General features: G+C 36.8%; 2 protein-coding genes across 3 annotated transcripts in view; one reads left to right on the top strand and one right to left on the bottom strand.

Annotated features, from left to right (window-relative positions):
* GALNTL6 (polypeptide N-acetylgalactosaminyltransferase like 6) overlaps window positions 1-1,166 on the bottom strand; it is a 1,233,119-nt gene extending 1,231,953 nt beyond the window's left edge. Inside the window, exons 1-2 of the mRNA XM_025874463.2 lie at window positions 1,031-1,166; window positions 326-635 (exon numbers count right to left, since the gene is read on the bottom strand). Of these exons, the coding sequence (XP_025730248.1) occupies window positions 326-463 (138 nt within the window). The 5' untranslated portion in view covers window positions 464-635; window positions 1,031-1,166. The remainder of the gene's footprint in view (window positions 1-325; window positions 636-1,030) is intronic.
* A 294-nt stretch (window positions 1,167-1,460) lies between these two features.
* Window positions 1,461-18,652, top strand: LOC141372675 (uncharacterized). 2 transcript variants are annotated; one of them, XM_073892500.1, is made up of 2 exons: window positions 1,461-2,048; window positions 14,328-18,652. In XM_073892500.1, the coding sequence occupies exons 1-2, from the start codon at window positions 1,461-1,463 to the stop codon at window positions 14,385-14,387; spliced, it is 648 nt and encodes a 215-aa protein (XP_073748601.1). In that variant the 3' UTR covers window positions 14,388-18,652. The 2 variants fall into 2 exon arrangements, with proteins under 2 accessions (XP_073748601.1, XP_073748602.1); XM_073892501.1 differs by having other exon boundaries at window positions 14,318-18,652.
* Window positions 18,653-23,995: the final 5,343 nt, after the last annotated feature.

The raw sequence follows: 23,995 nt of genomic DNA, 5'->3' as shown, positions 1-23,995 counted from the left end.
AGCAAACCCACTTCCATATCCCACGCGTTGGCAGTTACCTTTCATACACCTCAAGTCAAAATCAACCTAAAGACCAACTGAGAGAGATTGTCTTCTCTTCCTCTTGACCTCCCTTATCCTTCTCTTCTAGTTTGTTTTACATTTCACCCATGTCATCAGTTGAGATCTTAAAACAAGGACTTTCTTAAACCCCAAAGTCTCGAGTCTTGTAATACGTGCCCTGCAAATACTTGGGAGAAAACCCAAGGCTACCACACTTGCTTCCTTGTGTCCCCGCGAGTTGCATTCTTACCAATCCTGTGAGCTTTCTCCGGATGGCACTTACCTGCTGCTCCCCGGGTTCTGTAGATTTCACCAAGTGCTTATCCTTGTACAGAGACCAGAGACCAATATTGGGCAGGAAAATTAAAGCCACCATGAATAACAAAGTCATCTGCAGAAATCTCTTCTGTTTCCTCTTCATTGCAAATGATAACAGAGAAGAAAAGTTAAAGGAGATGGCTCCCTGACTGCTTCTTGTGTTTAATGCCAAAGTCCTTTCCTCTCCCCTGCGAAGCACCAGAAAGTGAGGAGAAGCTAAAAACTTTTGTTGCGTGCTCAGCACCAATCTGCAGGATTCAGAGGGAGTTGGGCATCTGCAGAACAAACGCACAGTTACTTTCCCCCCAGAAAACTATGACGAAGGCATTATCTATTGGCTTAGAAGTAAATGACTTGACTGAGGAAATCGTTAAGCCTCTCTTAATATAAAGCAATGGAGTAAATATGGTCATTTGACACATAATCATAAGTTATGAAAGTCTATAGCATGCTAGATACGTAAGAACACAGCAGTGGTGGTGTTTTCCCCCCTTAGTGGGGGAGGGTTGCGTTGGGGAGGAGCGGGTCTGTAGGGGGAACTGCTGGGAGGAAGCGGCTCAGCCCCAGCAAGTGTCAGGAAGAAAAGCGTCCGCTTTTGACATTGGAACATCACCTTCCTCGTCTTCCCTGAACGTCTGTCTCCTCCTGTGCTCCCCCTGGGATAACCCACCTGAACTCAAGTTCAACTCCCTCTGAAGCCAGCGTGCTGGCGGGCTCCACACGGATCCAGGGACACGGGCACCGGAGCACAACTCCTATTTGGATGGAGGTCCACAAACTCCTGGATGCTCACGCTCTGTCTAAACTCTCCTCCGCAGGCAGCGGCTCGCGAGCTGGGAACCTGCTGGAAGGGAGGCTACAGATGTCAGCGGAGTCCAGCCAGGAAGTGGAGGCGCCGCGCCGTTTCGCCTCGCGCAGCCCTCGGAACGTGATCTTCCGCGAAGTAAACGCTCTGCCCATCAATCTCTTCCCCTTCCCCCCGTGACGCTCTCACGCTCCGCTGTTCATGTTACCATTCTTTTCCGGCAATTGAGCGAACCCAGAGAAACATCACGAGCACCTGAAGGGCGGTGTGTTCAACCTCGCCTCCCGCGAAGGGGATGGAGGGAGGCGAAGCCGAGTCTGCGCTGGTCTGGGCAGGGGCGAGGGCGCCGGGGAGGGCGAGCAGTAGGCGAAGCTGCGCCGCGCTAGCTCCCGGCCGCCCGCTCCTCGCTCGCTGTCGTCTGCCTTCTGCCGAGAGGCTGCTAGTGCCGACCACGTGCGGGAGCCCGAGCCCGGGAGGGGAGGGCGGGCCGCCTGGAGGGGGTGGGCAGTTCCTCCCAGCTTCCAGACCCTATATAAACAAACCCCGATGCGAAGAAGAAGGGGAGGGTGAAGACGCTGCAGGACGTAGACTTGCAGCTGCCAGTCTCCGCCGAGCCTCTCTTTCTCGGTCAGGGCTTCTCGGGGCAACCTCAGACCGGCATAGATACCCGCTCCCCCACTCATCTCACCCAAAAGGCGCCAGGCCAGAGACTCCGGAGAAAAAGTCGCCGGCGCTCGCGGGTTTACCCCGATTCCTCCATGGTGCCGGCGGGAGCGCAGCGAGCCCGGACGCGGCGGCGGCAGAGGGAGACCGAGGAGAACCGAGGCTGGGCCCGTCCCGCCGAGAGGGGCTTCCCGGGCACGGGTCCCGCCGCTCAGGCCAGGTACGTGGTGGGGGAGGAGGAAGAGGATCCCGAAGCGAGGCAGGGCTGAAGCTCGGGGTTCTCAGGCAGCAGCTTCTGGAGCGACTCCCGCGGAGACCCAGAGCGCTATACTTGGGTCTGCAAAGACCCGGGGCCCGGTTAAGATTTGGCAGTGCCGCCGCGCTCCTCCCCCGCCCTGCTTGTCCGCACTCCGCGCTCTTTCACTGCAAGGGCTACCTGTCCCTCCGACCTCGTGTACACCTCCCATGATACCTAGAAAATGTGGGGATCGAGACTTATCTCTGGCAGAAGGGACTCCTCCCTCTCCCTGACATATAGATGCACCAACGCCCCTGAGCGCACACGCACGAACCTGGGCAGCCTCTCCAAGAGACCTGCGTGCCTAGCAACGTGCATTGGATACTCTTGGGATCCAGAGCTCTTAACTCCTGAAGGAATGGTGACTTAAATGAGGCGACAGACATGCATGCAGTGCCCCCTTGTATCAGCCCTGTCTAGAACCAAAAAGAAGCGCCATGGCCATCTCTTTGTTACAGGCTAGATACGATGCCCACATACTTGGGATAGATGAGACTGTGGGCCCCAGAACGGTATTTTGGTATTTTCCCTCTCCCTTCTTTCCTTCCCCTCTTCTTCATCTCTCGCTCGCTCGCTCCCTGTTCTCCTCCCCCTCCCTCTGCCACCCACTTCTACTCTCTCTATCCGTGGCTCACTTGAGAGAGACACAGATGTGAGTGTTAAAGAGTTATTATGACTTCAACTCCTCACATTATGATTTTAAAATGCATTTGAACGATATATATTGGCTGTATGACTGCATGAATAAAGCTTTGTGCTGCAGTGTTTGTCTTTGTGAATCACTTGCGTTTCAAAAAGTATATAAACACGTTTCATAAGTGTTTTTAAATATGTCCTTTATGCAAAGACCAATTACCCTTCAATTTTTCACAAATCCGGAGAGCAAGAGGCTTAATTCCTCCACCCTTACACACACACACACGCACACACACACACACACACACACACTGCCTTTTGTATTCTGCATTATTTTCTAATCTTTTTCTCTCTCAGCAAGTGCAGTTCTGAAACATAGAAATATGAATTCTGAGAAGAAACATAGCATGGAGAGATTCTGCTGGGAGGCTTGGTCCTCAAGGAAAGGTTTGGGGGCATTATTTAAGTATATTAGACATTTTCTGCCTTATAGATGTTATTAACAAGAAATAAAAGTACTCAAAAGTAAACTTAGAATTAAAAAAAAAATAAAAATCCTTCACATTTTAAATAATGGTTTCTTCATACCCTCCCCCCCTGAAAAAAAGCGCTGGATCACAGATAGACATACTGTCATATTGTCATTCTGTTTGCTGAATCCAGGATTCTGACATGAATTATGCTTCATTATCATTACACTACTAAATGGTCTTGCAAACAGTACCCATTCCCAGAACACTGTTAGTTTCAGTGACTGGGTATAATAACTGTTACTTCCCACATCAAGTACATGCAGAATATATGGTAGAAACTAGAGAGAGAAAATTATTATGTTCACCCCTTTTACTGTGTAGCTCCAAACAATCACGTTTGCTTTTTTCCTCCATTTACTTATTTATCTCTTTATTTATTTGAATCAGATCATAATTTCCACTCAATCTGGTCTTCTTTTACAATTCCATATATAAATTTCCAATAGATGACAATGCTTCTAACTAAACTTAATATGTTAAGTTCAGTTTACAAACAAACAAAAACATAAAATGACAGTTAATTCCTTTGTTCAGATAATACAGATTAAATGGAAAGACACTTTTTTACATTAGTTATTAATATTGGTTTAATAAAAATCCTGTCTTTAAAAATTTGTCTTATATCCAAAAGCCCCTTTTTACCTCTTTTTGCTTCTCCATTTTGTTATTTATGATTCAGCTGGGAACCTCAGGTAATCAGAGTCCCATGTGTCTAGCAATGTGTTAATAGCTACAGGGACACATGGGAAGCAAATAGAGCAAGATCTGTGACCATGAATAATTTACAGTCTAGTTGAAAAAGTAATATAAAGGCAATTGGAATAAATTGGAAAGAAGTAGGATATTGCTCTAGTTATAGCTCTACTCCAAAATTTGATAACTTAAAACAGCTATCTCACTATCTCTCCTGATTCTTTGCATTTGAATGGTCTCAGCTAGGCAGTTCTGCTTGGAGTGATAAAGGCTGGGTCTTGGGGCTTAGATCTTCCTGGGCCAGGATGGCTCCCTCACATGGTAACAGTTGGTACCGTCAGCTGGAAGATCATCTGGGGCAGTTAGTTGGAGCCTCTCAGTTCTCTATATGGCCCCTCCACATAGCCTGAGCTTCTCACAACCTGGTAGCCAAGATCCAAAAGGGAACATCCCAAGAATCTGTGTTCCAAGAGGGAGAAAACAAAAACTGCTGAGTCTTCTTAAAGGCCCAGAATTGGCACCACCTCACTTTTGCAATAGTCACAGGACCAGCCCAGATTCTCTTGAGGGGGTGGTGGTAAAAGTATGGGGTTCAAACTGACATCTCAGTGAAATATTTGATGAAGAGTATTATGGCCATCTTTAACCCACTATAGATACTCAAAGGCACATAGGTAGGAATTCCTAAGGAAGGCCTAACCAGATTAGACAGTGGATGATGAGGTATATTGGGGAAAGGTGTTCATAGGTTGGATTGATGCAAATTTTTCAATTTCTACAAAGACAGTGAATTAACTTTTAGTTTAAAAATAGGTTTATTACGGGGCACCTGGGTGGCTCAGTCGGTTGAGTCTGACTCTTGATTTTGGCTCAGGTCATGATATCAGGGTCATGAGATTGCCCTGCAGTGGTCTCCATGCTCAGCTGAGAGTCTGCTTCCCTCCTTCCCCCTCTGTCTCTCTCTCTCTCTGAACCCCCCCATGATTCAATCTCTCTCTCTCTCAAATAAATAAATCTTTATAAAAAATAGGCTTATTACTTCAATTTCCAGTTATAAATACTAAGGATGTCATGTATACCACGATGACTAAAGTTAACATTGCTGTGTGATATATAGGAGAGTTGTTAAAAGACTAGATCCTAAGGGTTCTCATCACGAGAATTTTTTTAATTTTCTTTTACTGTATCTATGTGAGAAGATGAATATTAACTAACCTTATTGTAATCCTTTCATAATATATGTATAAGTCAAACCATCATGCTATACACCTTAAACAGTGATGCATGTCAATTCTCAACAAAACTGGAAAAATAAGTTTATTATCTTATTTAAAAGACTGTGACATGATTGGAACTTAATTGGAAAGAGAACGTTCACCTTGGATCTTAATATGGTGGGGTTTATTTTCACTGACATGAGTTTTTTCCAAGGTTTTATCAGAAGGAAGAGACGCTAGAGCATAAAGATAATGTGCCTAGAAATGGAGGTATAGGGGTACCTGGATGGCTCAGTCTGTTAAGCGTCTGCCTTCAGCTCAGGTCTTGATCCTGGAGTCCTGGGATGGAGTCCCGCATCAGGCTCCCTGCTCAGCCGGGAGTCTATTTCTCCCTCTGACCTTACCCCCCTCATGCTCTCTCTCATTCTCTCTCTCTCAAATAAATAAATAAAATCTTTAAAAAACAATGGAGGCATATTCCAATCTTCTTTTATCCAATGATGATGTCTGGAATATGAAAAATCTTGAAAGTTTCCACTCTGAATAAACTACTAGGATATTTTGTTATTCGTGTAACTTTAAGTTATCTCAGTTTTTAAAGAAAAATGAGTCTACAGTGAAAATCGGGAGTGTATTAAATAGCAATTTTAGTGAAATATATTTAAATTATACAATTCATTCTTGTGGAATTAAATTAAGACATATGTTATAAGAATCTTCTTCATTTTTTTTCTCTGGAATTTCAATGTTTTCCACTACACAGTAGAAGGAAATAAGAGCCAACTTAAATATCAAAATGGGATAATACTCAATCTCTATCATTGTTGAAATTCTTCACCAAAAGAGCCCTAAGTCAATTTCTATATATATGCAAGTGCTGTTGGGCAGAGGATACAAAGATGAACATTCTTGCAGAATTTTCAGCACCACAAGGGAATTAAAGGTGTTTGCAGTTAAATGGTGCAAATTAAAAAGTGACAAATGCTAAAAGAAAAAAAAAAAAGGTTGTTTCTTCTTGGCCTAAATATTTTCTAACTAGACAAGATCTTCACTTTCTGGTGTTTAAACTCTTTTTTTTTTAAGATTTTATTTACTTATTTGACAGAGAGAGAGACACAGTGAGAGAGGGAACACAAGCAGGGGGAGTGGGAGAGGAGAAGCAGACTTCCTGCGGAGCAAGGAGCCCGATGTGGGGTTCGATCCCAGGACCCTGGGATCATGATCTGAGCCAAAGGCAGACACTTAATGACTCAGCCACCCCAGGTGTTTAAACTCTTAATAGTCAAATTTACCTCTCAATATGTTTTTTTTTCTTTTACCAGTAGAATATACCTTGATTTGAATATAAATATATAAATATAAATATATTGAATATATTTTTCTTTCCCTATGTATTTAGCTATCAAACATTCTTTAGCACTTACTACATGCCAGGAATTTACATAAGCATTTCTTAGGCATAAGTCATTTAATTTTATAAATAATCTTATTATGTAGGTTCTATTACTATCCCCATTTAATAGCTTAGAAAACTATGGCAAGGAAATGGTAAGCATCTTGGTCAAATAAGTGTAGTAAGTGCTAGGGCAGAAATTTAAACCCAGGCATTTTGCTCCAGATTCCACAATCTTAATCACTGCATTGTATTTCCTAAAAATTTTTCTGACAAAAATGTTAATTCTCTCTCTCTCTCTATATATATATCTATAGACATATATATCTTTTATTTCATTTTTACCTTTGTGAGAAGTTTAAAGAAGCTAAGCAAAAGAGTTGAATTTGGGGGAGATGATGGTCCAGTTTTATAACCTTGAAGCTTTTTTGTTCTTTTTCTTTTTTTTCCTTTCTATTTTTTTTGTTAGGAGTGTAAAAATGAAGGTTATGCTGAAGGTAATATTACATAAACTATTCCTTGATATTTTATATAATACATACATATATTTTTAGTTTGCATGATTATAATTATATATAGATCACATATTAGATTTCTAGCTTAGCTTTGGCCTTTATTTTATCATATACAGCCTTTTACAAAGAGTATTTAACCCATATTATGCCTGTAAAATATTTGTGGTGAGCAAATAAAGTACATCCACTTATTTCAGGGAAAAGTCTAAATATTGTTTGAATGATGACATCAAGTGGCAATAAAATTAATTTTAAATTTGAATGCAATACAAAATATCAAAAATATAAATATTTTTAAAAAGATACAATTAATGTAAGTGAAGCCAGTAAAACATGCTTAGGAAGCCACTGAATGGCATATGGCATGTTCCACTCTTTTTTTTTTTTTTTTGAGAAAGAGAAAATAAAGATGTCAGACACACATTAGGTATTGAATATTAAAATTTTTTCTGACAATACTTATGGACATGAAATAAATTTTAAAAATATAAACTTCTTATTTTAATTTGAGATATACTCATATCAATTAACAGACATTTACTAATACTTTAATAACAGCCCAGGCACTGGAGACACAATAGTGCACACCACGGACAGCCTTCAGACATTTAACTACAGAAACAAGTTAAGTGTAGATTACGAATTAGAACAAGTCATGTTTAAAAATTAAGATGTGGAGAAAAATAAGTTAGGGAAGAAGAATAGGGCATGCCAGGAGGGGAAGTGGTATAATTTCAAATAAAGCATTACAGAAAGTCCTCACTGAGTTGAAACAAATATCTGAAGGAAGCAAGGAAGTGAACTTGGATTCCAAGAAGATGGAATTCCAAGTAGGGGAAGCAGCAAGCAGAAGACTCTTTGGTGGGTTTATCTGGGATGTGAGAAAACAGCAAAGAAAGTGCTCCTGGAACAAAGGGCAGTGAAGGAGGAGATGGGGGCATGGGGTGAGGAATGAGGTGGGAGCCAAGTCGGATATTATAATCTAGTGTAGACAGAGATTTAAATCTATAGGAGAAATCTGACTTTTAGTCTGAGTGAGATGGGAAGCCATTAAAAGGATGTGAGTAGAGATTAACACAATCTGAGTTACTTTTTAATAAGATTATCCTAGCTGCTGTGTTGAAAATAGATTACAGGATAGATAGGAAAGAAGTTGTGTTAATCCAAAGGAGATGTTGTCTCTCTCAGGGTGATAGCAGTGGAGATGAAGAAAAATAGACTTGAAAAAAATCTCACTATAAAACTGCACTGAATAGTGGCTGGAACGAATATGGGGTGTGTGAGAGAAAGAGAGAGCCCAAGATATTCCAAGTTTTTGGTCCACGCTCTTGCAAGCCTGGATTTGTCTTTTACTAAGATAGGAAGACATTAGGAGAAACAGGCTTGACGGAGAAGTTCAGGTGTTTGACTGGATTTACTGAGATGGCATAGCTAATGGTAGAAATGTTGAATAAGTGTTTGGTTATAAGACTCTGGAATTGAGAGGGGTAGAGGGATGTGGAACTAAGTTGAGGATATAACTCTAGAAGTCCTTAGAGTACTTAAAGCCATAAATGTTATGAGATTATCAAGAGACTGAGTGCAGGTAGATAATGGAACAATCAAAGGTGCTGGGTGATAGACATTGGGGAGGGTATGTGCTATGGTGAGCGCTGTGAATTGTGCAAGACTGTTGAATCACAGATCTGTACTTCTGAAACAAATAACGCAACATATTTTAAGAAAAAAGAAAAAGAAGAAGATAACAGGAGAGGAAGAAAAGGGGAGTATGTCAGAGGGGGAGACGAACCATGAGAGATGATGGACTATGAAAAACAAACTGAGGGTTCTAGAGGGGAGGGGGGCAGGGGGATGGGTTAGCCTGGTGATGGGTATTGAGGAGGGCACGTTTTGCATGGAGCACTGGGTGTTATGAACCAACAATGAATCATGGAACACTGCACCAAAAACTAATGATGTAATATATGGTGATTAACATAACAATAAAAAATTAAAATAAAAAAAAAGGTGCTCCAACAATAAAAGCTTAGGGAGATGAAGAGAAACCAACAAAAGACCTTGAGAGGTAGTAGTCAGTGTGGTTTGCGGAAACCATGGGAATCAAATGAAGAGACTGTCTCAGGGAGGGAGAGAGTGATCAGATCCATCACAACTGAAAAGTCAAAAAAGATGAAGTTGAAAAAATCATCACTGGATTTAGCAATTGTAAAATTTCCTTATCCCATTAGGGAGTAGGAAGGTAGCAGCATCAAGTATAGCCAAAAGTAACAGTTTAGATACAAGAAAGGATGATCTCTATAAAAATCTGATAACAAAGTTTTAATTAGCATAATTATGTTAAGCATTTAATGACCAAAGCAAGGAATGTATTTAATTTTGTGCTATACAAGTGCATTTATCTCTGAAAGCAATTATCAAAGGAAAATGAAAAGATTCTGAACATCACCAGTTTATGAGAATTTAAATTATTTTCTTCCTTACTGTGAAACACAAGACACAATGATTTTAAACTTACCGCATATAAGCCTCTGAAACTTTTAATGCTAACATTAAAAAAAGACTACAATTTTACTGGGTTAGTCATCCTTGCCTTCTGACCCTGTCTGACCTATTTGAAGGTTGAAAATAGATTACAGGATAGATAAGTACTCATTAATGTGCTCAGCAAATTTTATTGAGAAATTACTTTTTTAATTTTTTTTAAAGATTTTATTTATTTATTTGACAAAGAGAGGCACAGCAAGAGAGGGAACACAAGCAGGGGGAGTGGGAGAGGGAGAAGCAGACCTCCCGCGGAGGGGGAGCCCAATGGGGGGCTCGATCCCAGGACCCTGGGATCATGACCTGAGCCGAAGGCAGACGCTTAACGACTGAGCCACCCAGGAGCCCCAAGAAATTACTTTTCCAGAAACCTGTTTTGGACCGATTTCTCATCATCCAAACAAATTCAAGTATTGCAAGATTTCAGATCTCATGCATGCATTTCTGCCCGCTTAACCTCTGGAAGTTCTTGAGGATCTAATTTAACCAGATACCCAGATACACACACACACACACACACACACACACACACACACACACACACATTTCTAACAGCATGACTATGCAGCAAAAAATTAATATGTTCTTATACCCTTAAAATAACATTTTATTAATAAAAGAGGCATTATTGCACATGGACGATATATTGAAGTATTGGTGAGGAGATATAGAGATGGAGAGAGAGGGAGAGAAAGATACTAACTAAGGACAAATGCAAATTCACAAGCAGTGCATCTTAAACCTTTACATCTTTTATAAAATCATCATGGTATATCACTATCAAATTCTATTCAGGAGCTACTCTTCACTTTTTCCCTATTCATTATGTGATTCTGTCTGAACATTTCAGTTCTGATTCTATGAACTACCTATCATGTATCTAACTCAAAAAAAAAAAAAAGCAGAGACCCTTCAAAGTAAAAGAGGACTCATGTTAATTATGTCTGATGTGCTTACAGATTACATCAACAATTCTAGTACCCTAAATTATTTGTAACTACACTGATTGGAATCTGTGGTTTCACCTCCAGACGAGGATCTTTTGAAATCCCCTTTTGAGAAGCTCTAGGAGATATCTTGGTGGTAATAAAAAGAGCAAAGAGGAGAAGGAAAGTCTGTGTTCAAACCCCACCTGCATTACTCACCATCCCAAATGACCTGGAAAGACATTTAATTATACTGGGTGTCTTCTTATAAAACTGTGGAATTGGAAAATTATACCTATTTCAAGAGTTACTGTGATGATGAAAACAGACGTTTTCTGAAATGCTAGGAGTTTCCCTAATATAAAGTTCCATTTATATAGGCAGAATAGAATCAAAATAAGCATACAGATAATGGGACCTCACTCATTAGTTAATTCCTAATCATGATGTTTCTCTTTCGTAGTAAATAACAGTGAGAATTGCATTTAAGTTTATCCCTCAAGATAGAGGAAAAGAATCCTCTCAAATCAAATCTGCTGGTGATATTTGCTTTAGGCTATACTTCACAGTGTCTTGGTTAAAACAAAAGACTTTTTAGTACACTAAGTATATACACTACTAAGTAGTAAATAATTAAAGTTTTAGTAAAAATATGTTATTATTACTACTAATAATTTAGCATTAGTTATGCTATCAATAATCCTGTTTGGTAAGTGCTATTTTTTTTTAATGTGTCAGGCACATTGTTAAGCATATATTATGTTTTTAATCTAATTCAGTATTTACAAAACCTTTGTTTCATCTCTACCTTTAGTTAGAATTATCCCCATTTTATATATAAGGTAACAAAAAAAAACAGGAAGAAAAGGGAATTTAGAAAAAGTCACCCACCTAATAATACAATGACAGATCTGGAACTGAATAGATGTCTCTCTGATTCTAACATCTGAGCTCACCCTATTAAAACAAAAGCATAAGTATTTTGCTAAATTTACTTGATTGATTTTAACCTTTTATAAAATAGATATGATTTGGTTAAATTTAAAATCCTAGATTATATTCTTTTTAAAATAATGTATTTTTTTCTATAATATGATGAGGTGAGCTTGCAAATAAATGTTTTCCCATTCGTTAATGAAAACTTCATAAGTAGTTTCAGTAGAAAAGCTTTGTACATTATAATTGAACAAGGCTCATAAATGTACCATATATATACATATAAATGTACTCTCTCTCTCTCTCTCTCCATATATATATATATAGATATATATCTATATATATATATCTTGTTGAAGGTTTTAAGAACTAGTTTTTGTCTGTGACTTCATTGGGAAATGCTTTCAAGTGTTCAGACACTGGATTTGTCTATTGCTCTTTTCACTACCAATTTCATTAACCGGTTTTTCACTGCTATCCAGACTTTAAAAAGTTTTATTTATATAAAATATCAATCCTTTATCTCATGTCAAGAAATTGAAATATATATTTAAAATATCAATTTGTATGTATGCCTGAATGCAGGCATTTCTACATATGAACATTGAAACAATTAAAAATTCTCATTCATGCTTGAAAATGTGATGCATTTCCCAAATAGTGGATACTTTTCTACCATAGTCATTCAAGGAAAGAAAGCCAAGAATACAATACATACAAATGAATGAATATTTGAACATTATCATCCTGTAGAGAATATATCAGACTTCAATAATCTCAGTTTTAGAAGTATCCTTGAAAGTCACTTACCCAAAATATTACTCTGCAACTTGCACCACAACTACATGTTCAAAGAAGTTGTCAAACCCTTGTTAGAAGACTTGTAATGTCAGGGAATGATCTACTCCCAACCACTCATCTTATCCTGCACAACTGAGCTACAAAATCATTCCTTGTATTGAAATAAAACTCATTTCCTTGTATATTGGTCCTGATTCTACACCTTGTGCTCACCAGTTTCAGTCCCAGCCCTTTTCCACATGACAATATTTTCCATATTTGATTATATTCCATTCAATAAAGATCATACATACTGCCTATGTAACTTATGTGATAACATTTCAGTATATTTTAATATCATTGAGAGGAAATTAATTATCTTACTTTTCATTAATATATCAGAACTTTTCTAGAGTAGACAAATATGCCCTCAGGTACATAATATGTGGCCATTAATCTGGTGAATTCATTGTTCCATCCTCATCAGGAAAAATGGAGCAGAAGTTCCATTCACAAAGGAAGCAGAATAGTATGCATTTATGTTCTTTTAGGGCTGTGTTGTCTCCCATGCTCTGTGATAATATAGTCCAAAGTCACCTGTCCCATCTAGATTCCCTCAGTACATTCTACTGGTCCACTTGACTATAGCAGTAACTTCCTGCTAATTAACATGAGTGAGCAAGTGGTTAACTTGTTGAAGACATTATAAAACAAATGGGCTTCAAAAGGTGGGAGAAATAATGTGTTATTGGCCAACTCCCTAATGTGGCTACTCTGTAAACCCTCTGATAGTGGTGCTGCTTGAGGTGTTAAGATCCAGAAAGGCAAACCCATACTTGGATCAATTCCAGTCAAAATGAAATGCTGCTCCTTCAAAGGTAGATGGAATCCAATGTAACTAACTTATTTCTAAGTCCTTGTTGCTGGTAGCTTGGACATTTGACAATGATGGGATTATTGGAAGGAAACTCAAGCATTTACAGTCATGCACAAACTCCACACCTGCCATCATTACCACTCCATTAATAAGTTCCTTATGCCAGTTCTGGGATAACCCAGGACAGCCTCTGGGTGACATCAGCTCGTCAAGTCTTTGATCTACTTGTGCCAGTTCCATAGTGGATGCTTTTTGATGGGTGTTGATATGCTATGTAAATATATTCACAATTTATTCCCATTCTTATCTGTCCATACATATGTCTCTTCTCTAGAGTACACTGTCTTCATGTTCTGATATTTCCTTGTCTGGGCCCCTATCAGTCAAGCTATTTTCCACTGATGTTGTGTTTGTATGTACTATTCAGCTAAGAAGCCAGCAGTCAAGGAAAGGGTTAACTATCTTTTAAGTAATTGACCCTGATTATCAGAAGCAGGAAAAATAGTTTTCACACCCTGATAATCCATAGAAGCATTTCTTGTTTTTTAAATTTATTATGTTATGTTAATCACCATACATTACATCATTAGTTTTGGATCTAGTATTCCATGTTTCATTGTTTGTGCATAACACCCAGTGCTCCACACAGAACGTGCCCTCTTTAATACCCATCACCAGGCTAACCCATCCTCCCAGCCCCCTCCCCTCTAGAACCCTCAGTTTGTTTCTCAGAGTCCATAGTCCCTCATGGTTTGTCTCCCTCTCCTATTTCCCCCCTTCATTTTACCCTTCCTACTATCTTCTTTTTTTTTTAACATATAATGTATTATTTGTTTCAGAGGTAAAGGTCTGTGATTCAACAGTCTTACACAGAAACATTTCTTAATACTCCTCTGTCCAGTCATGACAAAGAATAGACAAAGGCACAAGTCATAGCCTGAAAAGTACCTGTGACCAGGGCTCCAGACCTCTTAAGGATGAGGTCTATGTAACTCCTCCAAGCTAGCAACTCAGATGAGCAAGGGTGCTAGCAAGCGTGAGAGAAGTCCCAAATAGTTAGTTAAGGAGGGAGCTAACAAGTGCTAAGTTATGGCCTAAAACTACCAGCAACATCATAGGATCCCACTAACTTTCCTCTTCTAAGTTTTTCCTAGAAGAGGTGCCAACCAGAAGGATGGGCAAGATGTTTGCAGATGGATGAACTCATTGTTTGAAGCAATAGGTGGACTGCAATAGATACTTTGGTGTGCCTCCCAGATCCCACTTTGGACTGAGACTCTCATCTCCCCTGCTGTCAGGAGTGTCGCTACTGTTGGCATACAGCTAAGTCCCTCTCTGGGAATTGGCCAAAGGAGGCTGTCTTCTGTAAGGTTATGCACCATCAACCAAAATGCCATCCTCCTGGGTGGTAACCTACAACCAGTGGTTGAATGTTGAAAGAATACAAAGGCTTGGCTCCTTTGCCTCAGTAAGGACAACTCAGAAGAACACTAACAGTTCCAGAGCTGCTCACAGGAAGAGTTGAAGTCTCTGCTGCAACTTCATCAGATTCCAACTTTGCCTTCTGCCCAATCCTCCTTCCCCTATAACTTACTAATGTAGTTTCCTATAACACTCCGTGTTAGAACTCCTGTTTGCAAAATGCATTGTCTAGATATGCTTTTAACTATGATATATTTTCAACTTGGAATGTGTAGAATCATTTGCTCTGTACTCCTTTGTTATATTCTAGAGAAGCTATGGTATTTTCTTCAGATTGCAAGCATATATTAAGTGATATTATAAAACCACTTTGAAGACATTTTCTAAAAATGACTTAAGGACTTTTTATGGTCCCTGTTTAATTAAGGTTGATAAAATACTTTATAGAAAAGATTACTTAGGGAGGAATAAAAACAATATATTCAACAGCTATAATGACTGCTTTTAATGCCAAAACATTAAAATAAAATTCCCTTAATATTAAGTCTATAGTATTAAAACCTCATATATTACCATTAAATCAGCAGTGGAATGATTGGCCTTTTCCCCAATATTCATTTGGATAATCTGGCAAGGACAGTTTTAATGATTAAAATAAAATCATGCCGTTCAGATTCACAGTATGTGTAAGTAACATCAACTAAAAAATAATAATATTCTTATTCTCTTGTTTTTCCTTTTAATTTGACTTTTTGCTAGCTAAGCTCTACCTTGTCAAGATAATGGCCCACTCTCTGTCACTCACCTATCATGTTACAGGGTGGACTTAAGAAAACTGACAGTTTCCATGAGCAACAATAACACATCCAAAGATGTCTCCAGAAAAGGGCATTTTATAGATGTAAAAGGGACAAGAGCTTTTTATCTTTTCTCTTTGCCTTGCCCACATGCAAAGTGCAGGATAGATGAGATTATGTTCACCTTCACCTACCTTCCTCACTGTATCAGAGGGTATCAAATCAGACTAGAGACCCATGAGTCCTTGTGTGAATATTATCTGGAACAGATTTTAGATTTTACTATTTCCTCAAAAACAAAAATTCCAAACATTTGCTAACAAAAAGATGCACCTTTATATGGCAATAATTTATTATAATTATTTTTATTTATCAACTACATCTTCAGCCTCAGTTTTCCTCATATAACTATACATTAATTTCAAAACACTCTGTGTAAGTGTAAAGGTCTATTTATATGTCATACTCCTAAAGGTCTCTAGAGATCAATCAAGATCCCTACATATACTGTGGGAGATTAATAAATGATCTTTTTATTTAAATAACTAAAGATGTCTATCTCAACTAAAATATTCTTTTATTCATTTTTCATACAATTCTTAAGCTTTTACTATGTGTAAGCCCATTTGTTAGGCAATGTGGATACAGCAGGAAACAAAATGAAGTTCTGTCATCATGGATCTTGCAGTATAACGTGGGGAGACAGAAAATAATTTAAATGATATATAGTAAACTACATAGTTTAATAGAAAATTACTAGCACAGTAAAGGAAAAAATGTGCAAGGAATTGGAGGATGAGCACTAGGGGCACTACATTCAGAAATAGAATGGATGGTCAAGTCCTCATTGAGAAGATGACAACTAGGTAGACCCAAAGGAGAAGAGATAACCAGGAATATATGTAGGGAAAAGAATATCAAGCAAAGGGAACAGCAAGTGCAAATGTCTTGAGGTAAAATAGTACCTAATTATCTAGGAATATCACTCTTCCATTAGATGAGTTATTTTTTTTCCTTCTCTCACAAATGAATACCTTACTTTTAATTACTTCATTATTTTCAGTTAAATAATAACTGTGGCAAGATATAGAATAATTGACAATTGTTATCTCTGGTGGCAAAAGCAATTTCTCTCTACAGATACTTTTTTACATTTATATATACATCTATATCTGTATCTGTATTTATGTATCTGTGTATGTAAATGCCTGCTCTTATCTACATAGTGGTGAGAAATATTGTGTGAAACACATTATTCTTATTTTTTTCTCAAAGTGGTAGATAGCAGAGGCTTCAGAGGTATCATAAATACATGGTAATGATGATAATAACAGAATACTTTTTTTTAAGCTTGCTATGTGTCAGGTTCCTCAAGTGATTTACACATAGTTACACACTTAGTTTTTACAATGACCTTATTAGCCTCATTTTGACAATTAGGACAGTCACAGGAAGGTTAAGCAACTACATAACATAGGAAGTTACTAAGTGACTTAGCTGGGAAAATAGTGAGTGTTCTATCCCTTTGCCTGAGTAATGCATATCATGTTTTCAAATCATAAACTATCTTGTCTAAATAGATACATCCATATATGTTCCATTTGAGAATAGTGAGAGGATAGATTCTATTCTGTTGAAACTATTTCTAAATCTACTCTGTATGTGCTGCAAGTCCCCATTTCTACCCCTGTTGCAGACATCACTAATCACTCACTGCACTCTTGCCAGGTAATTTTGAAAACCAGTCTCACAATTAGTTTCCACAGGGCACTCCAGCTTAAGCCTGACTGTGGACTGGAATTGGCAGTTCTTATAGAAGCTATCTGCTCCTGCAAGTAGGCAATAGTGAGCCATCTAAAGCCTCTAAGAAGGAATTGACACATAAAATGATGTATTTTGGAGAATTCTTTTGTGGCCATATGGAGTATGGATTGCCTTGTGAAAACTAAAAATAAGGATACCAATCAGGAAGCCATTGAATAATTCAGTTTTAAGATGATGATGTCCTGGGGTAAGATGCTAACAGTAGGAATGGGAAAGAGGGAACAGAGAATGGACACATAAAGGAGGAGTCAAGATTTGGTAACAACTGGGTATTATGGAGGGAAAGGAGTTGAATAAACATGTCCTTGCCTTATTCTTCCAGCTTAGCCTCAGCTTTGGTTCCACAGTATACAAGTTACACACTGCAGTTCAATCAATTTCATCTTTAGGGAAAAGGGACCATTAGCAGTGTAGGCAGAAAACAGATTAAACAAGCACACAAACAAAAATCATTCCTGACTAAAATCACTACTTGGAATTGGAAATTAAATTCTTACTGTCTAAGTAGGGAGCTGTTTTGCATTTTATTTTTAGAGCATGGCTTGATGGACAAGTAGTTTTCAGAGGGAGTGATGTAGTCCCAGGGCCAGAATTTCATGAAGCATGTATAAAAAAAAAGGAAAAGTAAACAAGCGAGTTTGAGGATACCTCTCTTTTCTCTAGCTAAATAAATACAACCTAAATTTGAAAAGAAAAACTTTTTTTAAAATTTCTTTCAATAATATTAAATCTATACTCTCAACTGATAATTTTATTAACAGAATTATATGTAAGTTTTATATTCAACCATTAACACACTTGAGCTATCATTTGTCCAACACATACTAAATAAAATGTTAGGTGTATATTAAGAAAAAGAGGGGAAAAAAAGCAAACAGTAAGTCATATTTAACCATTTTTTGTAGTTTTGGAAACAATCCATAAAGATAAATGTTGAATTAAAATTCTATAAAATCAGTTGAACCCAGTTGAATTGAATATGCTAAGTGGTAAAGTCATGGACATCATGGTTTCTGATTCCCAGTTGGAATTCTGTGCTGCTTCAGAATGAAAAGGGCAGTCTGGAAGTTGTGGTTTACATGATACATATAATTTTTATGATTTTTTTTGTAATATGAATTATTTCAGATTTACAGCATCTGTAATTTTGGCTGTCTTGCCACCAGGTTAAGTTAATAACTGAGTTCTCAATATTGTCAAAGCCCTCTATGTCATGTGTTATTTCTGAAGTTGCTGGCATACTGGGTATGCTTACATTTTTTAAATTAGCACTGCCTATGAAACATTAAGACACATGTTTGTTGTAACTGTAATCACAAAAATATTTACAATTCTGCCCTTGTCTCATAACACATTGCTATTATGCAAATTTTTGTGCTGAATTACTTATTAACTGGAGCTATATGGAAACAATATTCATATTGATTAAAAGTACTATAGATGTAAACAATGCATCTTGTTATTTACTTAGCTAACATATTTTGTACATGTTGAATGTTTGAAGGTGATAATGATGATGATAATGTTCGTGATCATTGCTGACTTTGTTGAATAATTAAGCCTCTTTGTTTCTCTTATTTAAATTCAACAATATTTATTGAGTGTCTCTTATAAGTCACATACTGATAGATGCAGAAAAATATGAATCATAATAACATCAATAATATCAATGTACAGTCATATTAACAATGCATGTCCCTGTACCAGGCACTATACTAAGATTTTACATACATTCATCCATTTAATTTTAGTCAAATTCCTGTTTGCTGATGAGGCAGATGTTATATATTTTGCGCCAAGTCACAGAGCTAGTAAGCACAAGAGCCAGGACTCCACCACCAGCTAGAGAGCTAGATAAATAAGCCACTATTCTTTTCTTTATAGGAAGTCTCAATAGAATGTACACACAAAAATAAAATAATCTAGACAAATAATCAGTAGCAGCATGAACAAAATATGGAGCATTTATCTTCTGGGATGAGGCAACTGACTTTCAGGATGGAGCTGGTATATTGTTAATGCAATATTTGGCCATGTCATAACACTTAATAAAAAGGTAAAAATTTCTAAGTGTTGGGGACAGTTAAAAAGACATGGAACAGTTTCAAGTGGAGGGATTATATGATCTGATTGATTTAGAGATGACTGACTGGGGTAGCCATAGGTGCACTTATGGGTGAGCAGTGGAGGATAAGCTATAAACCACGGAGGGAAGAGCCAAAGAAAAAATGTAATAAAGTATGAACTAAGTTAGGATGCAAGAGGAACTGAGGTAGCAGATATGAGAAATATCTGGAACTTAGAATGGGTGGGAGTGGGTGATTAGTTGAAAATGTGATAGGTTGAAAGAACAGGCAAGGACTGTATAACTGAGTATATTTTGTATTCTTAATTAAGGAGGGATTTATAGCAGAAGCAGTTTGTGAAGGGAAAGTCATTCAGATTTTTGAACTCAAAAAAATGAAGAGTCTCCATGGTTAACTAAGTCCCAATTTTGGCCTCTATGATATTAGTCAAGATTTAAGTTGTTTTTATCATTATTTATTACTATTATTACTATTATTATTATTAAATGCCTAAAGGATATCATTATATCTTAATTATCATTTTTCTTTTTGAGTCTTGTAAGATGTAGGCATCTGTTTCTTAAATTCTCTAGAGATGGGGAGAACTAAGGGACTATCTCTATGTGTGATGTCAGAATTCAGAATAAAGAATAAAAAATAAAATCAAGCACCTATTTTTAAAATTTTTTGGACCATATAATTGAATAATATAAAATATCTTGATGACTGAGTTTTCCAACTTGTAAAGTTAAATAGTACCTAAATACATATGAAGTTAACTATTGAGCATATATGATGCTAAGCAAAATAGTACTTTTCAACCATCATAAGAAGCAGCTATGAATTAGTAAGTTGGAGTTGAGGGTACAAGCTTTAGCTATGAGATTAAAATGTTCTGGAGACCTATTGTACAGCATGGTGATTATAATTAATAATAACATACTTGAAATTCACTAAGAGAGCAAATCTCAAGTGTTCTCATAAAAAATCTATGTGAGGTGATGATGGATGTTTAATTAGCTTGATTGTGGTAATTTTCTCACAGTGTATGTATATATCAAAATTTCATGTTGTGTACCTTAAATATATACAATCTTTATTTGTCAGTCACTCCTCAATAAAATGGGGGGAGGGGCAGAGAACACTGCAGTTTACTCCTATAAAGTAGGTTGACTTGTTTTAAAGTTATTTTTGTAACAGCAAATAGAAACTTTAGCCACCTAAAAAAAAGGTCATTCATATTGAGATTTAAGATCAGTTAAGAGCTTCTTTTTTAAGGATTCAAATTTGTAAAATCAAGAATTCATGTCTTTTCATCTTTCATCTTTAACATTTAAGTGCTTATAATAATACAATAAATGATGGATAAATGTAAGAAAACTCAATCTAGTTTAGAAGTTAATAGTAAATTTTCATTTTGCTAAGTCATAGAGTTATTCATTTTGTTAATTTTGCAGTTATAGTTAGAAAATTATTTTTTTTATGTAAGTTGCGTTAAAAAATAAGGGCGCTTCTGCATGGAGCACTGGGTGTTATGAACAAACAATGAATCATGGAACACTGCATCAAAAACTAATGATGTATTATATGGTGATTAACATAACAATAAAAAATTAAAAAAAAAAATAAGGGCGCTTTACATAGTTTACTAACACTGTTTAGATTCAATGGTATGAAACTTCACTGTCCCTTGTGAGGCATATATAAGAAATGCTATTTGGTAGAGTAAAAACTAAGTAAGAATAATTCTTTGAAAATTAAATGATGTATTTTATAAACAGAAATGAGTTCATAGAAATGTGCTTTCCAAACAGCTTTTTAGAAAATCCAATTTCAAAAACATAGAAATAGCTCTGTATTATTCTTTCAAGCCATCCTTCCTGTTCTATGTGTGCTTTTGAAATAAAAAATCTAAAAACTAATTAATTTCCAAATGGCTTGACTTTTGAAGGGATATATGCTTGTTATCCCTGCCTAGTATATTGTTATAAATATTGTACTACATATGTAATGGGGGGAAAAAATTATAAATTAGGCCGTTCTTTTTGATTGGATTCATATTTAAGACATCAATTCTAAAGCTTGCAGTTACTTGTCTCAGCTCCATGGGGGAGCCAAAAGCATGATCTTCACATTCCCTTGAACTGAAAGCAGGATCTATATAAATCTTTAGAATTTACACTGAGTTATAATAGTTCATATTTCATAAAATGTTTACAAATGATGCATTCTTTCTGCAAATCTATTAGTAATGAAATGACAATTAAAAGGGTCATAATTTAATTCTCCACTTTATTAATGCCATCAGTTGTATTACAATGATGCTGTGAATAACACGGATTGGGAAATAGGAGAAACAAGAAGAAAATATACTTAGGGAAAATGTTTTCATGAACTTTTAGGTTGCAGTATTTGTAAAAAAAAAAAAAAAAGAAAAAAGAGAAAAGAGTGGTTTGTTGCAAAAATTTTAAAAGTAGCCTACAAGTGGGCACAAAAGAGATTTCCAAAGAAAAAAAAAACAGGACATGTAATTTAGTATTTTGTTCAGAGAGTTGCTAAGAGTTTATAAAGTAAAAGAAAATTGCTGAATCTGGCATTCACTGATTAATAGTACTTTGCATTTAAATGGGACCTTTCACAATGAAAGTACTTTTCAAGTATAAACTAATTAAGTCTCAAAACACTTCAGAGAGGCCAATCAACCCTCTTTTCGGGAATAGAGAAACTGAGGCTGGCTGGTTGAACAGTCAGGATATTTTACATGGTACTTATTCAAAATCAGGGAAAAGTCATAATTTTGTTATGTTTTTCCATATACTGGGACTCATTTCTCTGTGTAATATTTGATACTTTAAGAATATTAAAATATATTTTTAAACTTCTTGTTATGGGAATTTTTCCATTAGCAAGAATTTGGTCAGTTTAAAGGAGAGTTTAGGTTCTAAGTTAGAGAATTAACCAAATAAGAAGGAAATGGACGATACCATTCAGTGAGCTTCATTAGCCATTACATAATTTACATAATATTTAAGTACACCTGGTTTTGTTTTGCAAGATAAGACAATGTGTGATCATTTACACAGGCTGGTTTTGAGGACTATGTTTCATGCATGACTAAAGCTATTTTTATACAAAGAGTAAAGAGATCAAGCCCCTTCCTCTGGAGAAGTTAGTTAGGGAGATAGACTGAATAGAAGTTAAGAAGGATGATAATGAACTCCCAGTTTCTAAAAGCCATTATATTAAGTTTGTTTTAGCTACTAAAAGGTATTGTAGGGGAGAAGAATATATTTCCTCTACCTATCTTCAGTTCTCAGCTGGGTCTCTGTAACAAAGACAGATTAACAAGAGAAAAGCATATAAATGTACTTAATTGTAAGTTTTTCATGATACGGAGCCTCCATAAGGAAATGGAGACCCCCCCAAAATGGTTAAATATGAGTGTTTTTATATTAGGTTTGATAGAGAGTGGAGAGTCATGGAAAAATGTGATAGGACCATAAGGGATATGAGCTAAGAGTAGTAACTGAGGTTAACTTGGCAAGGCCTGCTTATTGAGATTCTTGACATCCTTCAATCTCTGAAAATAAGGATGCTCCTTTCCTCTGGGTATACAGAGGATCCTTCTCACATTGGGGTCTTATGACGTGCTTCAGGGAAAGATCAGAAAGTCCTTCCTAGTCCTGCCATTTCTCAAACAACGTCAGCTTAAAATAGTCAATATGCCCAGGTGCCATATTCTGCCGTAGTGGTAGTCATAAACCCCAACAACAACATGTAAAATAAGTTTATTTATATATGCTGTGTGCATGTATACACATACACACACATTCATGTGTATCTGTGAGCATTTAGTTTCTAAGTCATTGTGTAAAATTTGTTTTAGTTACTAAAAGCTATTATGTAAAATCAGTTTATTTATAGGTACTGTGTGTGTACAAGCACATGTGTATGTGTTTGCATGTTAATTATTTGGTTATTTTGATGCTGAGTATTTTCTGTGTGTTAAACATAATGCTATGTACCTGGGGCTTAAGGGCTAGAAGCATAAGATTGAACAAAATGTAAACTGGAGCCCCTAAGAACTTAAGGGGAAAGAAATACATAGGAATTACCTAATGGATATACAAATGACCTGGCATACCATATAATGGAATTTATAGCTGTATTTCACTTCTTATACAAAGTAAAAGCAGAACTACAAGTAAATAAACTAAGAAAGGGACAGTAAAACAAAAATAATTCATATGGGATTTGGAAAAACTGGAAAAAAATCCAGAGATTATTCACTCTACCCAGGAATATTTTTTCTCATGTATGCTTAAGAATCATACTTTCAAATACTAAGTGATTATTCCTCAAGTGTTCTTGTCTTTTTCTTATTCTCTTGTCTTTTTTCTCCGTGCTCCCATTTATCCAGCCTATCAAGAGACTTAAGTATTTGAATATATCAAAACAAGTGCTGTGATGTATAGCAGCTCTCTTCTCTGGTCAGGAGTGATTTCTAGATAGTTCTGTCTTCACATAACCTATGCTGCTCATAGATCACAAGAAGAAATGAACTCAGTAACTGAAGAACATTATTATAGAATATTTAAATAGTTGCCGTTGCTACTGTGTGAAACTAAAAAAAAGCATAGGAGATAACACAAACACTAAAAAAAAAGAAAGCGTCCTCTAAAGTATAATCTGTTTAACTTACTTTAAAAGTAA

The sequence above is a fragment of the Callorhinus ursinus genome, unplaced genomic scaffold (assembly GCF_003265705.2).
Source record: "Callorhinus ursinus isolate GAN/ISIS: 27379988/994484 unplaced genomic scaffold, GSC_fseal_2.0 scaffold4, whole genome shotgun sequence".
Taxonomy (NCBI): Eukaryota; Metazoa; Chordata; class Mammalia; order Carnivora; family Otariidae; genus Callorhinus; species Callorhinus ursinus.
This window is presented reverse-complemented; position numbering and strand designations above follow the sequence as displayed.